The sequence below is a fragment of the Spodoptera frugiperda genome, chromosome 8 (assembly GCF_023101765.2).
Source record: "Spodoptera frugiperda isolate SF20-4 chromosome 8, AGI-APGP_CSIRO_Sfru_2.0, whole genome shotgun sequence".
Classification (NCBI taxonomy): Eukaryota; Metazoa; Arthropoda; class Insecta; order Lepidoptera; family Noctuidae; genus Spodoptera; species Spodoptera frugiperda.
The window spans coordinates 1,197,833-1,214,952 of record NC_064219.1 but is presented as its reverse complement, the minus strand read 5'-3'; the positions used below and the strand labels follow the sequence as shown (position 1 = coordinate 1,214,952).

General features: G+C 35.1%; 1 protein-coding gene across 3 annotated transcripts in view; it reads left to right on the top strand.

The window, feature by feature from the left end:
* Positions 1-17,120, top strand: part of LOC118275848 (neurexin-1) — a 179,591-nt gene that overhangs the window by 132,196 nt on the left and 30,275 nt on the right. For all 3 annotated transcript variants that reach the window (XM_050695468.1, XM_050695467.1, XM_050695466.1), the window contains exons 6-8: positions 7,658-7,807; positions 8,509-8,669; positions 12,224-12,250. In XM_050695468.1, coding sequence (XP_050551425.1) covers positions 7,658-7,807; positions 8,509-8,669; positions 12,224-12,250 — 338 coding nt within the window. The remainder of the gene's footprint in view (positions 1-7,657; positions 7,808-8,508; positions 8,670-12,223; positions 12,251-17,120) is intronic.

Sequence of the window (17,120 nt, the reverse complement as noted above, 5' to 3'; positions counted from 1 at the left end):
TGGTAACTGGTAATTGGGTTGGGGACGAAAGTGTTGTTTTACGTTGGTTTTCTGTGAGGCCGTGGTATCACTCCGGTCGAGCCAGCCCGTTCGTGCTGAAACATGGCTCTCTCACACTTAGATCTTGAAATTCAAAGATAATAATGGTACGAGAGGATTAAGTATTGTTATAAGTAGAACAATAACTTATAGCCAATGAGATCATACACTGTCCATGTTTTCATTCATCATACATATTCACTACAAACTTTAAACAAACACGAAACAATTGATAACGCCGTACAAATTGAACATAACCTTGCTCAAAACAAAATAAATATCACGTTGCAACATTTTCCAAACTGGAGCGATGTTGTTATTATTATGAGTGTTTAATGCAATTGATGTCAGTTCATAAATTACATCGAAATGAAGGCAGACGATGATTAATTTTGGAATACTCGCAACGGATGATAAATAACTGAATTGTATTGGATTGTAATGAAAACTCGTACAAATACAATGAAGAAGGCTTTGATTAATTAATTGGAGTTTGTATTTTTAGGCAGTATCTTCCATCTGCACAGGGTTGTTGATACAGTGGTGTGATTTCAAAGGAATGGGATGTGAGATTTTAGAAATTAATTTTATTGGAGATGGGTTTCGTTTCTTTTATATATTTTTTTAAAATATTCGTTTAAGGAAAGCTGTGTAATTATCGTAATTAATTGCTTTTTTCCGACTTCAAAAAAGGAGGAGGTACACAATTCGGGTGTTTGTTTTTTTCAACGATTACTCCACCGTATGGCACCGACTTCTAACCTATTAGTTAGTACTTACAATGGTCATTTTATGTTTTTAACTTTTTGTTTTAGTTTTGAAGTCGGTTTTTTATAGTTTAACCAAAAACCGGCCAAGTGCGAGTCGGACTCGCCCATGAAGGTTCCGTAGCAGCAAGTAGATGACATAATATAAAAGTTGTAAAATAACTTGGTTTTACATAGTGTTTGTATGAACGACAAAGTTATATTTGCGGTTTTTGAAAATGTTTTATTTCTAAAAAACTAATAATGATATCTCGTTCAAACCAATTTTCGTTGTTAGTTTCTATTGCTACAGCATATATTTTTTTTAGGTTTCTCACTCTCCTATTTTAAAAATGAGAGGGGGGCACACTAATTTTTCTACTTTGGAAGTGTCTAACTTTTAAACGATTGAATTTGACGAAAAATGGTTTTTGAAATCTTAATGTCTTTTTTAAAGTCCTATCCATAGACACGCATCACGGATATGTTAGATGAAAAAAAATTAATCAGTTATCCATGTATGGAGTGCCCCCTTAATTTTTAAATTTATTCATTTTTATTCAAAATTCAAATAGCGGTTATTGAAATACACCATCCTACAAAGTTTCAACTATAGGCCCAACAGTTTCGGAAATAAACGGCTGTGACATACGGACGGACGGACGGACAGACAGACATGACGAATCTATAAGGGTTCCGTTTTTTTGCCATTTGGCTACGGAACCCTAAAAACCAGGAAAACCCAACAAATAAACTTATTAATTGACAAATACAACGAAACCAATTTAGAATTACGAAACAGCAGGACCACTACAGACAAATAATCATACGACTGATAATACACTTTTTCTACGATAGTACCGAAGCGCTCGGCCGATACCCAACCAAATGAATGTAACGAAACCATAGCGCGATCTATTTCGATCCCAACGCCATCTATCGAGGATAAAGACAACTTGGATTATTTATTTATACTCCGTTCGGGCATTTTCTTTGTACTAAAAGTTTAATTATATTGATATTATTTTTTTCATACCTTTTTACTATTTATTTACTTTTTTCGATGAATTAAAACAATAACATGAACCGAAGTCGTGTAACGATCGACATAGAATTATCTATACTCCGTTAGAGCATTTTCTTTGTACTAAATGTTTTATTATATTGATATTATTTTTTTCATACCTTTTTACTATTTATTTACTTTTTTTCGATAAATTAGCTGTGGAGACTCTGGGCTGTTGGAGTGCGGAGGCAAAGAGTTTTGTGGGGGATTTGGGTCGTAGGCTCGAGGAGGCCACTGGTGACATCCCACAATATATTCGGTCCAGGTCGTTCTTGGTGCAAAGGATGGCCATCGCAATTCAGCGAGGCAATGCGGCGAGTGTTATGGGCACTTTTGCGCCGGGAACGATCAGGGGCGGGTTATTTAATGACTCTTGACTTGTATTTGTTTTGACTAATGTATGTTTGTTTAATATGTATATTAAATATTTGATTATTATAATAAAAAAAAAAATTAACGGATTTATCCGTTCTAAATACTATACCAACAAACACACACACACACATACAGACAATAATAAATTCAATCTTCCTTGAACCAATCTCAGGAGATTTTTCCTGCGCTAAGAAAATTCGTAAACGCAATAACGTACCAAGTTTAGCTTAGTGTACCGCACAATCTGTACCTACGTACTACGTATTGTATGGTTAGTCCCTATAGAACACTTAGTCTTACCACTTAGAAAATATAAAATGTAATATTTTTTTTCTCAACTCGAAAATATTAGGACTAGGCCCTTTTTCACCCTGATCCGGAGCTGCGGACTACCTAGCGGGTTTACCGGGACTCCGGTTCGACAGGTAGGAGCAGGGAAGGGGTTTTTAGTTAGTTAGAGTCTGACACTCCCTCTCGCTTCGCCCAAGGTGGGAGAAGAAATTGGATGATTTTCCCCACTCAAAAAAGCCATTTTTTAGCGATGTTTGACTATCGTAACGTCAGTAGGAAGGTCCACATATCATTACGTTATGGTGTCCTGTGCAAAAAGGCCAAGAAAAGAAAAAAAAACATTGTTTCCTAAATATTTCGAGAAAAGAGTCCACGATTTTTTTCTGATAAGAAAACCTAAGCAAAATTGTTTCGTCATTTTCTATTTTATATCGAGGGTTCAACTCGAAAATATAGACTAAGCCCTTTTTCACTGAAATAGTACATAAGCGTAGCGAGGTTTGACAGTCGGTAAAAAAGCTAGGCGCCTTTTGAAGGTTTCCCCCCGTCGTCGTCGAAAAAAAAAAGGTAGGTTGGCATATCATAATTATTATTTTATGGTGTCCTGTGCAAAGATGTTCAGAACAGAAAAAAAATCTCATAGTTTCTAAATAGAAGGGCCCATGATTTTCTTCCGATAAGAAAACCTAAACAAAATGGTTTCATAATTTTCTATTTTATAATATTTTCGCTATCGAGGGTTTTCATTGAATATCAGTTTATCGATAAAGCCCACAAAAGTAGTGAACTTACTGAAATTATAATGAAACAGTCTCGCCTAGAAGCTTTAAAGGTTTTCTCCTAACAAGGTGAACGGCTAAAGACGTTGGTAATAGTTAATTAGCTCTTCAATTACGTGGAACAAATAAATAATTAATGAATTTTATTTATTTCGTATTAAAATATAGAATTTCATTATTTATCGGAACCCTCACTTACGAACGGCCATATATTGGGCATAATACCAAACTTCGGGCTACTACTGAGAAATTTTCGGAAAACGGAAAAATCTCAGTAATATTTTTGCCCGACCGGGAATCGAACCCGATCGAGACCCCTCGTCTGGCAGTCGCACTTGCAACCACTCAACCAACGAGGCAGTCATTTATGTTATGCTTAATATTCCAAACTCCTTTTTCTATCATTCTTCTTAAAATATATCTTTATTTTGGTAATCCTCTCACTACATTCAAAGCTAAATATTGAACATTGCTTTCCCTGTCAAAGCTTTGACCTTAACTATCTCGACCCTGGAAGCAATTAATCCAATAAATAATTAATATTTCCAAAACGCCAACCACAACTAGTGGCTGCCACAGTCCCATCATAAATAATACTTAAATATAATGAGGGGGTAATTTACCAAATATACATAGTTAGAAGACATCCATCAAGTGATGTCGGAAACTGTTGATAGTCCATCGTTTGATCGAAATTAAGATTTTGTTCGCTTCGAACCTATTTAATGCAGGTATAGTTAGTATATAATCACTTACCATCAGGCGAGATAACGGCCAAACGTCGACCCATCAAATGTAAAAAGAAATACCTGGGTTGCGGTGAATCACAAGGGTTACCGAGGCTCCGACTCGAAGCAGGAGTAGGAACGAGGTGGTTGTTAGTCAGTTAGAGTCTGATACTCCCTCACGCATCGCCCATGGCAAGAGAAGTCATTGGATGATTTTCCCCCTTTAAAAAAGGGTTACCGGAGATCCGGCTCGAAGTAGGAGTAGAATCGAGATAGTTTTTAGTCGGTAAAGAGTCTGACACTCATTCTCGCCTCACCCAGGGCAGCACAGGTTATTCTATGATTTTCTCCGATCAAAAAAAGTATAGTTTGCTTAGGCAAGTATAACTTTATTTCTCAAAAACAAAGCTAAGTCAGGTACAAAATTTACACGTATACTTGGGTAAGATAGAAGCTAAGGTAATTTCACCAACGAGCTGTTTCATAAAAGAGATTTACAGCTGAATTTGGTTAAGGCAGCTTCGTTCGTCTAGTGGTCGCCAGCGTGCAAATGACTTTCTTCAAACACTGAACTGTATAAAGAAAATTGTGGGAACTCCGTGGTTACCTAATTTAAATTGAACTAGGTTTTTGTACGAAAGTTTACCTAACAGAATCAGTGAAGTAAACAGGTAGTTATTTTGCTACATTCACATTCGACATTCATAAATTTTGTCGTACAGTAGAGTAGAATCTACCCTACACGATAGATGTCTTTATTTGAATGTCTGTCTTGTAGATTATTTTAAAACATTGGACTAGTTTTTTTATGTTCTTATGGAAATAAATACTTTCGATGGTATATTGATTTGAAATATCGCGTGACGTCACTTGTAGGTGTGTTTTATAGAAATGACGTATTATTTTTAGAAATGATGTATCTACTCCAGTCCTAAATTTTAATTTGTTTTATCGAAATATTGTTATGTTACAAAATAAAAATTACGTGTATGATATTTTTTCATTACCCAACTGAGGGGCTAAATAGATTTTTAATTTTCATACCCCGTCATCATCCCTATTACCTTATATTCTCTTCAAAACAAAGTGGCAAATGTAACTTCAAAATGTATAAAACATTAAACAATTTCTCTCATATTATTAATCTAAATTACAAATCAATTTCTCGTTCAGTATCCTCAATAATTTAATGCTTTAGTGGAACTAATAATGAAACAAGGCTGGCTCGTTACGGCTGCATGCAGTTTTAATCGGAGCTAAAACTTGCCACCAGCTATTCACTTAGATATTGATTAATCGACGCAACGTTTCTCTTAGAGTTTTATATTTCTACCCCTCTTTTTATCACCTCAATAGTTGATTAAAAATCACTGCTGAATATCGAAATTGGTTAAAAATAGCTCTTATTACTTTTAGTGAAAAAAGTCTTACGAATTTTCTATTTTGTCAACCAGAGGAGTTTGATATTAGATTTTAAATTTTATGATTTCCTTTTTCAAAGATGTTTTTATTTAAAAGTAAGTGCCATGGATATAATTAAAGTTACTAGTTGTTTTATACGATGACTACAGTAATGAGTAAGGGAGGGTTGGGTAGAGATATGCTGTGTAGCTAAGCTACGAGACAATATGACCATTTTCACTGATACTGAGCTATGTAACTGTGCAGGAAGATACGCAGCTCGAATATACGATGTATTGATAGTAGGGAACCCGTCTATAGCATACATCTTTCTTAGCACGGGGGAAACAGAGTTGTTTTCCCCGTGCTAAGCTATGTGTAGCAATGAATATGATTGGTCTCCACTAATTAAATGGCTTCCGTCAAATGCATCCACAACTATGTAACATATCACATTTCTGGTGGAAAAGCACCATAATGGTAATATTTACCTATTCTTTTACACAGTCAAAATATGATTTAGGAAGTTACACATAAGGTTTAATTTCGAATATTTTATCAAGATTATACTACACAACATACATAGTAGTATCTATAACTATTATCATTTTCTTGGATTTCAATACATTGTTTAGCTTTTAAAACTAAAATTTAATAGAAAGTCGGTCAACGAGGTTCTAAAACTAATTAGAGTTGTAATTACAATGTGGTTTGGTTTATTTAGTGGGCAGCTATGATTAGTACCTAATATTGTGTCGAGAATCTCATTTTTGATTAGTTTTCTATACTATAGTATTAATTGTTTTATTTATTGGAATTAGGTTGGGGTACAATGTCTACTAGGTTGACCTAGGTCTAGGTTATGACACGAGCTTTCATTTTAATGCCTAGGTGGTTTAGATGTAACCTTAAATATGTTACGCTTAAAATATTATAATAAAGTAATATGTATATACTTACATACACTTGGATGATAAGGTACTTTTTATCTCACGGGAACGCGGGCGAAGCTGTTGGCAGATGCTAGTAAGAAATAAATGTCTTTACTAACACATAATCTTTAAAAGTAAACTTGATGTGTACTGTATCCTTAGTACCTTAGTAAAGTTTACTTTAAACGTAAAGCAAACTCGTACTAAGGATACAGTATGAAATTGCATAAAAACAAACTATGCTACACAAGAATCCTTTTACTATAAAAAACAATCTAGGCAATTTATAACCATAATTTTAATACAAGAAAAAATATAATTACCTCATCGTAACTTCTGAAAATACCTCTTCTAATTCTTGCTAAGAAAATGTTATATTAAAATAATAATCCTAATAAACATAGAACACTAAGAAAACATGGAATTATTACTACTTAAACCTAATTATTAGAAGATTTTTCTAACCTGAGACTAAAAATTGTTTACTTTGATCTAAAGTAAATTACGTTTAGAGTCTATTATACTTAATACTTAATTTAAGAGAAGTATAATATAAGAATGGAAGTTTTTCTATTTAGGTAGTTCTTTCTTTATGTTGAGAAATTGTTCTTTCATTATATTATACCCTTTGGCGAATTGTATTAAGATAGTAAGATGGTTGCTGTTTTATTTTCTCTGTTTTGTTTTTGTTCGTAATTAGTTTTTATTTTTCTTGTAGATAGTACATATGTGTATATGATTGCGAGTCTTGAGTGACAGTTTTGGTTGAACAAAAAATGTTTCACATCACATCAACAGCCTTGATGATTTGAGCATTAATCATCAAGCTTGCTCAATGCGGGTTGGTGATTTCAAACTTATTGTCAGCAGTATAAGCCCATGTTTTCTCATGATGTTTTCCTTCACCTTTAGTTAGGTGCCTAAATATTCTTACAAAGTACATATAACCAGGAAAATGACATTAGTACTTTGCTGTTGATAGGTTTCAAACCAGCACTCTCATGCATGAAAATAGTCCTCCAGGTCACCATGGCACACACACACACAAAAATTATTTGATTGATTAAAAAACCGTCGAAGTAAATCCAATTATAGTTATAAGAATGAGCGAGTTAAGATTTCATTGGCAATCCATCGAATTTATGAAATAATCCTTCCAATTAATTACGGTAGAAAATTCGAAATGATCGGCCCAACGAGAATAAAAACAACTAAATTGTCTTCACATAAGAACTAAGTTACAAACCCGCATCACAATCAGAGAAATGTCCACGGAATCTAACAGAAAGTTTCTTTGCAGATAAAGCGCCGTCCGAGGCAACGTTTCGCGGCGCAGAGTTCCTATCATACGACTTGACGCAAACTGGAGGGGAGCCCATAGTCAGTACACAAGATGCCATCTCCCTCTACTTTAAGACCAGGCAGCCTAATGGACTGCTCTTTTACACTGGTAAGACATCGCCTTTGCTGTAGTTTTGAGTGTTTTAAAAGCATTCGTTTTGACTTAGAAGCGAATGGTGTAGGTGGTCTAACTTTTGTAATGGAAAGTGATTTCACAATTCTCTGTGTCTAGTTTAGGTTTTGACCTAATTTCTAGTGATTGGAGTTATTATTTATCTTTTTAAGTGTTAAACAGAAGATAGCATTTAGTGGAAACAGTCTAATAATATTAAACAACACACATTCAGACTTTTTAACTAGAATAAACTTAATTAATTAATTATGTTATCGGTTTACACACGTAACTGTTTGACGAGGAACTCGACTAGTTTCAAACCATGCTAGAGGCTCATATTCATGAGCAGCATTCCGCGATACACGACGCGCCGATTGTCGCGCTGCTATTGGCGACTCGAGTCTCGCGCCTATCACGCCCTCTGCCTAGAATCGGGCATAATTTAGTATGTCTTACAAAAGTTATAATAAAATTATAGTATAAACTACTTAGAATATTACACAAAGCTATCTAAATATGCATCTTAACTACATCTTTTTAATAAAACTAAATCTGAATAAGTTCTAAACACTAGTCTACATACTAAGTTTAATTTCGCAACTTATTCAGAATTCACTGAAGATTTTCTCAAGCTAGAATAAGAGGTAGGGGAATTTATAAAGGGTAATTTACTTAACGAAGTCTTTTGAATTCAGGTCATGAGGCTGATTACCTCAATCTGGCTGTGCGGGATGGTGGAGTGTCGCTTACTATGGGGCTCGGGAATGGCAAACAGGAGATGCACATTAAACCGGCTAAGACGAGGTTCGATGACCACCAGTGGCACAAGCTGACTGTGCATCGGAGGATACAGGAGGTAAGATCTTTTTGTGCTTGTTTTTTTGTATTGTTTAGGAACTAAATGGAAGTTGATCGCATTGTGCATAGGAAAGTACTAAATATGTTGTATTATTAGAAGATTATGTGTGGAATGAACAAAAAGGTTTTTATAAGATTTATTTATAAAAGTATTGGTTTTTATCAACAATGATATACCAATCCCATCATATCTTATTCTAAAGTGTACACGTAATTTAAATTACAATCTCACATACATATATCTAGACGGTTTAAATAAAGTAACTTAACATAATAACTAAATAACTATTAGGTAATCACTCTTGGACATATTTTACCAATGTGTATACAAGTAAAAGGTTTAGGTTTAGGTCTTTATTTTCTCACTCATAGACTTACATTATACCTACTATCGGTTCGAGCCTTGTGGTAATAGCAGAGTGGAAAAAAACCTATGACAATCTCTACTCTTCCCATTGATACTGTTAGAGATTCATGTTAAGATGTTCGACATCTGGTCTTTATATCCACATTATATTTTATAACCTTAAACTTGACCAGCAAATAATTTTACCTTGAACCTGAATCGATATTACGAGTTATAGTCTATTGGCGTGTTCTATCTAAGCCTCATCTATCATTCATAATATATCTGGAAAAACAATACTGAATCATGTCCTAGTAATTTGATTGGTTAATACAAAATGTAAGTTTTGTTAGAACATTGGTTATTGAACAAATAATGAGGGTCTAGGTTCCATAATGTATTAAGTAGGTTATATAAAGGTCGGTATCATGTTGTAACATATTTTATTTATTTGTTGAACATGAGATTTCAAATTCGAATACCAAGTCTGTCAAAGTACTGCAGGCTGTCTAACGGGTTACCGGGGCTCCGGCTCGAAAAGTAGGAGTAGGAACGGGGTGGCTTTTAGTCAGTAAGAGTCTGACACTCCCTCTCGCCTCACCCAAGACGGAAGAAGACATTGGATAATATTCCCCTCTCAAAATAATTTGGTCAAAGTAAACATATAATGATGTGTTTTAATCCCCGATGAGATGAAGTGCACACAACATTACGTCATAAACAACGTTAAGTTTTCTTTTTACCAGTTATGTTACTATTTTAGGACACAATTCTAGACTATTCTAGAATTAGTACTATTACTAGATAGCCCTTCTTCAACAGACGCGCTTGAGGCCATTCAATGAACGAGATTGAACCAAAAATAAAAAGTAAACTGATTATACTTGACATAACCTCTTTCAATAAAGCAAAATGAAAATAATTTCTTTAGTCGTCCAAGTGTTTTGGTATGCTGAACGTAATTAGTGGAAATCGATCTTATGACCTACGTAATTGGGGTAATTTTGCGGCGATAAATTTCGTTGGCGGTGGAATTGAGTGTGTTTCCTGTGTCGGGCACGAGTTGTGGAGTGTTTGAACGATCGCCGTTCTACTGGAACGTGGGTAATTAATTTAGGAGAATGCATGATGGGACATGAGTTCTTTGAACATGTTTTGATAGCATGACGGATGGTTGAGGTACTTTGTTCTTTATGAAAATATGAATGTAAAGGCTATTTTTGTTTGTGTTTTGTCCATATTTTTGAGAAGGTATGGTGGTTAGATCAATGGGCACTTTTTTATGGTACCAGTAAATTGTATGGCTTAGAGTTGCTGTGAACTTACACAAGTCCATTAGCACATTTTGTTCAAAACAGAAAGAGGGATAAGGGTGATACTCTTAGGATACCTGAAGCAATAGATAAAGTAATTTGTAATCAAAGTTCACACATCTGTGCTTACTTAATCCCCCAAAATTGCCTTAACATAAACCTGATTTCATCATTTACGAATAAAAACATTTTAACTCTTCCACAATGACATAACCAAATTATAAAAAAAGTGCACATCGACGTTGCATTTCATAATTTCGCTTTCAGTTTTTAATTTTTATCCTCAAGCCTGACATGATTACGTGTGCTCTGAAAAGCTGAAAAGCTGAAACGTCGGAAAAACAAAATTGAACAATAAATGTGAAGTAATTTTATAGGTAGTTGCTTTTATCCATACTCGGCGCTGATGAGAGGCAGCGACACGAAATATTAAAGCATTGCTCGTTAATGAAAAGTGAAACTCAACTTTGTTTTATCGAAGAGCCTTGTTGTGTAATTCCGAGCTTTATTATTTGTTCAAATTATTAATGGTGTACGTAACGAATAAACTTATTACTTTTAATGTTCAGAGGATTTAGTATGAGTTTGTTTTACGTTTAAAGAGATCAAAACGTGAGTGCGTTCGGCGCTCTGACTGGTTGGTTAATTCGTGCCAGCCAATCAGAGAACCAAACGCGCCCTCATTTTGTTTTCGTTCAACGTAAAACAAACCTGTACTAATCCATCTGGTTAATGCTGGAATTGTTTTATACTTTAGTTGGGAATCAATTTAGAATAAATTACATTTATACTATAGATAAAAGATAAAATCAATACACCAGTAATTTTCTTAAAGATAGACGCCAGTAATCAGGAAATGGTCGTACTCAAAACCGGCATGGAAGGATTAACATTAACAACAATTTTGTTGTTACTTGTCATCAAGTCACCTTAAAAATGATCTCATCTTTCCAAATATTAATAAACGAACAAAAAATTACCTCCACCAATAACACACACTATTCAACCATTCAAGTGAACTAGACACAGTGAACGAGGCACGAACCACCAGTAAATAGTTTATTTACGTACCGCGTGTGAGCCCCACCATCCCTAGCCGTTCCGTTATCGTTAATTATGTATTTATGTGGGCCTTTCTCATTCTTTGAGAATATTGGAAGCTTATCGGGACTCCCCACTGGTGGACTTGGACTACTGGCCTGGATTGAATGCGTAGATTTATGGACTTCAAGCAATGTGATAGATTAGGTTTTTGCTCGCGTTTTAGGGTCAAAGCTCGGTTTGGTCCTTCGATACGAGATTTGGCTGGTTATGATTTGGGTTTGGCATTTGATGGAGATTAGTGAGTTTTTGGAGTAATGTGGTTAATTTTTTTTTTTGAGGTTATCGCATGTGTTGAGTATGAATGACCGTTTTAGTGAATGGCGCGTACCTAAAGCTGGTCCGGTTTTTATTGTAATACAAACGAATAAAATGGTGAACGTAACACAAATGTTTGTTAACAGATATGATCAAGCACTGACATGATTTGGATGGCGATTAGAATACATTATTTTTATAGCGTTAGCGCATATATTGTTTGGTAAACACAACAACGCAAAATCACGCCTTTTATCCCCTGAAGGGGTAGGCAGAGATGCATATTACGGCTGTGATGCCGCTATACAATGTAAGCCTACTATTCACCATTTGTGTTATAAATACGTTGGTAAATAATATTAATGAGTAATATACAGGTACATATATATCTTTTGTTTTCTCCAAAATAGGTTGAATTTCTAACACAAACACTGATAACGCCTATTCAAATTTGAGCTTTAAATTCTTTCTATTTAGATACCATTTGACATGGCACATTGTTTCGCATACTAATGAAGCTTATTATTGTTTCAGATCACGCCGTTTACGAGTTTCTGCAGGGTGAGTTGTGTTAATTAATATTGTTAGCAAATCTTCCTTAAGACTTCCCCTATCTTTGTCCTTTAATATGAACGGGATAACTGATTAAAATTCGCGTATTTCGAAGGTATTTCTGAAAATTGTTTCGATTTAAATTATGCTCGTTTGTTTTTGGTATGACACCCAGAAGGTTTAATTGGGAACTTGTTAAAGATGTTGCATTTTTTGTATACTTTTTTGACGGTAAAAGTATTGAAGGCGGTACTCAATTGTAATTTTGTTCTTAACCTGTCGTATGCTGTAGCACTGATCAGTGCGAGACACAATGTGAATTCTATTGTTGTCTCATATGACGCCTCTCTCATCGCAGACGAAAGGGTAATATTGATAATCCTCTCTCATATAAAATTAGACCTTTATGCAATTACATAAAGTTCTAAATGAAGATAAAAAAATACAGATAAAGCGAATTTTGACACAAAATCAGTGGCATGTACACAAAATTTTCGTAGTATTATTTTTTTCTAGAACCTCGCTCATTTCCAAGGTTTTCTTTTTACACGAATCAAAGCAATATTGTCAATTTGCATAAGTAATAACTGTAGACTTGTTCCAGGAATCATATAACTAATTGCTAGAGCACTCGAAATATGAATTCTCTAGAATTCATAATTCATTTTACGACAGGTAGACAATTTGATTCAATTCGGGAAAGTTCATTATGAGAACTAAGTAATTTGACTAATGTTTTGTAGAAACTTCCTTGGAATTAGGTTTAGAGTTACGTAGGTACTGTTGGTTTGATGATTGAGTCGTCGCCTGTGTGGCTGTCGAGCAACGGAATTTGAGTTCGATTTCTGATCTTATTTAACCATTATTTTAGACTTTCTTTGTAGGTGTAGTACGAATAATAAAATACAAAGTGTAGGTGTAGGGTAATAATGTGATCCGACAGAGAACTAAAATTACCGACGTAGCTCGTAGGATTAGCAAGCTGAAATGGTCACATTTGTCAAAGAACCGATGACCGTTGGTGTAAACGTGTTCTATAGTAGAGACCACGTCTAGGCAAGCGTAGTGTAGGGCGCCCTCCAGCTAGGTGGAGTGACGATATCCGCACGGTGGCTGGTAATGGTTGGATGCGTAGAGCTGAAGATCGAGCTCATTGGCGTACCCCTGGAGAGGCCTATGTCCAACAGTGGACGAGAACAGGCTAATGATGATGATGTTTAGGGTTGCACTCTGTGTTTAGTAACAGGCTTCTGATTTTTAATATCATTGCTTCCATTTTTACCAACTTTTGCAACAATGATAGCAATTATTAATTTTTACCAATGAAATCTATTTTCCTACTTTTGTGGAACTAGTTTCCAGGTTATGTAGGAATTGTTAGTTGAAAATATCAATATATTAATATTCAGAATTCGTTTAATAAGCTTTGTGAGAATCGTATGACCTGGATACTGGACAGTGAATTAGATTCAGTACACCAATACTTTTATTCTATTGTTATTTTAGGCTATTGTTATAAATAAAACGAGTAGCATTGTTTAAATCAATCAATGATATATAGCTGACTAGTCTAGTTGATTTTTTAAAACGTTGCCCCACACTAATGTTTTATACTCTGCATACTACCTAGCGGTTTACCGGGGCTACCGCGGCTTGAAAAGTAGGAGTAAGGACAGAGTGGTTTTTAGCCAGTAAGCGACTGATACTTCCTCTCGCCTCGTCTAAGGGGGTAGCGTGAACCTATAGTTAATATAAAAAAAGAGGTCATTGGATGATCCTCAAAAAGAAAAAAGGGTTTTATACTAGGCATGTCGTGGATGCGAAACACATGAAAAATACAATCGATGGTTTTATTAAATCACTAAAATGTCATAACAAAAAATACAAATTTCACTGATTCGAATTAAAATTTTCCCTACCAAAGCGTGAATGTCAATTTAATTTATCAGTTTATATATCTACCCACTCCTTTTTATTCCACTCACTGCTTCAGAAAGTCTATAGAACTCAATCCAGATGGTGAAAGTTAAAAATAGTTCCTGAATTAAAACTTGCGTGATTCAAAAAGAGTCGTTTTGCGTTAATGGGGGCACCACTGTCGATGAATGGATGGCTCACAATAGACCCGTCACAATAGCATAGAGATGAAATAGGAATTTATATGCGAGTGGGTCTTATTATGGAATAAAGCTGATGCAATTTGTGTGAGGTAATGGATCAACTTCAAGATGTTTAATGTTAGAATATTTTTTTATAATAAGGAATACATTTTTTTTATTTGTAATTGGTTTAGTAATGGATAGTTAAACTACTGCGTAGAAAAAGTAAAATCTTACTATCTTACTAATATTGATAAAGTTTGTGAGTTTGTTACTTAAACATAGGGATCGGGATGATTTGTGAAACAGGGGTAGATAATGGCCTGGAATAACACATAGGCTACTTTTTAACGGGAACGCGGACGACGCTATAGTGATTCTATAATTAGTTATTTTGGCTAAATATTAGCATTGTGTTATTATTTATCAAAATTTTGAAATAAAATCGTTGCATTTACTCAACTAATATTATAAGTGTGAAATTATTATTGCCTCTTAATGTTTTACCATACCAATAAAATTAGAAATATTACATACACGTTCACCACAAGTGAAACTGCATATAAAACCTAGTACACATATAATGCAAAGTGACACAAAGTATACACCACCACATCTAACCCTGTCACTACCAACGAATAGATTAATGGAACAAAGGACCACAATATCCATTATCTTGATTTTTCAATTAATAAGAATGAAGTGACAAATGATAGCTATTTTAATTTTTCATCAAGCTGTAATGGGTGTCCCGTTAACTGGCTGGTGTAATGTGAATTTATTATTGATAGAGGTATAGATTAATGGTGGGCAGGTGTTTGAGGGTTTAGTAATATAGTAGGTGATTGTTTAAAGTTTATTAGTCCATTTTGTCCCCTTTAGGAAGTAGAGGGTTAACTTAATAACTTAATTTTCTGGATGGAACGAATAGGCCGACTTGACCAGAGTGCTACCACGGTCTCACAGAAAACCGACGTAAAACAACGCTTACGTTGTGTGAGTGAGGTTACCGGAGGCCCAATTACCCCCTTCCTAATTTTCCCAATTCCCCAACAACCCTTAAATTCCTAACCCCAAAAAGACCGACAACGCACTTGTAACGCCTTTGGTGTTTCGGGTGTCTATGGGCGGCGGCGATTATTTACCATCAACGGCTACGTTTTCTCGTTTACCGGCTTATATCATAAAAAATCAGGAATACATATAGGGTCATCCTATTTTCCATTCTTACTTACAAAGATATTTTTAACATAATTATGATAGACTGGTAATTATTATAATTATTTATTTTATTTTGAGATCATTAAAGTCGACATAAATATTTGTTCAGTTATTTCATATAGAAACCTAGGTTTCAGAACAATCTGCGCATCTCCAACCAAATTAAATTAAACAAACTTCCCCGAACATTAATGAAGAAATCAAAAACAATAAATAACTCACCCCGTCCAACAGTACGGAACTACAAACAAATGAATATTTATTGGTGCATTTTTTTAAACCAATAAACGGGCAGCTGGCGACGTTATGAATAAACTGGTCCAATTAGTGTGGTGTTTAATTACCAGTTCCTTTGTCTTATGTAAAACAATGGATTTTTTTTAATGGTAGACCCTGGTGTTTGCTCATGAATCAGCTGTAATTAAAATCGTAGAATGGGAATGTTAATTTTTATTGATCTCGGTATTTTTGTTCTGGATGTCAGAATGCGAGATGAGATAATTATTTTAGTTCTGGTGTTGAGTTTTTAAAATTGAAATATGTGGCAAGGAAAGCTTGTGTTGTTATTCAACTTTAAACTGAAACTGTGATGGGACAGATATACTTTTACTTACTTCCTAAGGTAAGATAAACACATTAGGATTCAGAATAATTGAGTTAGACTACGGGCGGTCCGACCCGGAGCTGCGGACTACCTAGCGGGTTACCGGAGCTCCCTCTCGCCTCGCCCAAGGAGGGAGAAGTCATTGGATGATTTCCCCCTAGAAAAAAAGGCTGCTGGCGGTTTATAACGTTAAGGGCTATATTTCACTGAGAAACCACGGTGGCGCGACTGGTCGCCGCTACAAACCAAATGTATGCAGCTTTATAGAGAGTTATCCATCTGGTGTCGCGACCAGTTCAGATGGCAGCACAGAATGTTACTGGTCGCGCCACCACTAATTACTATATAACGTTGTATGGTGTGTTACTTACTCAGTCGCCAGTTCGGTCGCCAGTGCTATCTCTTCGAGGTCCATTTTGATACTGTTTTAGTTGCACGACTCTAGTGTCTGTATGGTGTATAATTTGGTAGCTTACGGACACCACGGTGAAGCCTTGGTGAAATATAGTCCTAAACGTTTACTTTAAAATATGGTCTTTATAAAAATGAAGGTAATTCAACATTATAAAACCAACAAAAAGACCACATAATTTCAACCAACGGAAACAAAAGAAAACATAATAGAAAATTCAATAGGTAAAACATAATTAAAGAGTAATAAATGAATAGTCACGTGTAATCTAATTGCCAACCCTAGTAAGTAATTATTTCGCCATAGACTCGTTCCGTACGTTCAATACACGACACACGGTGTAGTTCCCAGGGTTGTTACACAATTTGAATTTATTATTGGCCACTCGCTCGATCATGATGATTTAAAGTGAGCACTTTGAATTACAAATTGTATTCATGTTGATATTCGTGAAGTGTTGGTTGGTTTTGTTAAGGTTAGTGTGATAGTGTGGTGTGATGAAGGAGTCAGTCTTATTGTTTTGGATAGTTATAAGTACGAGTA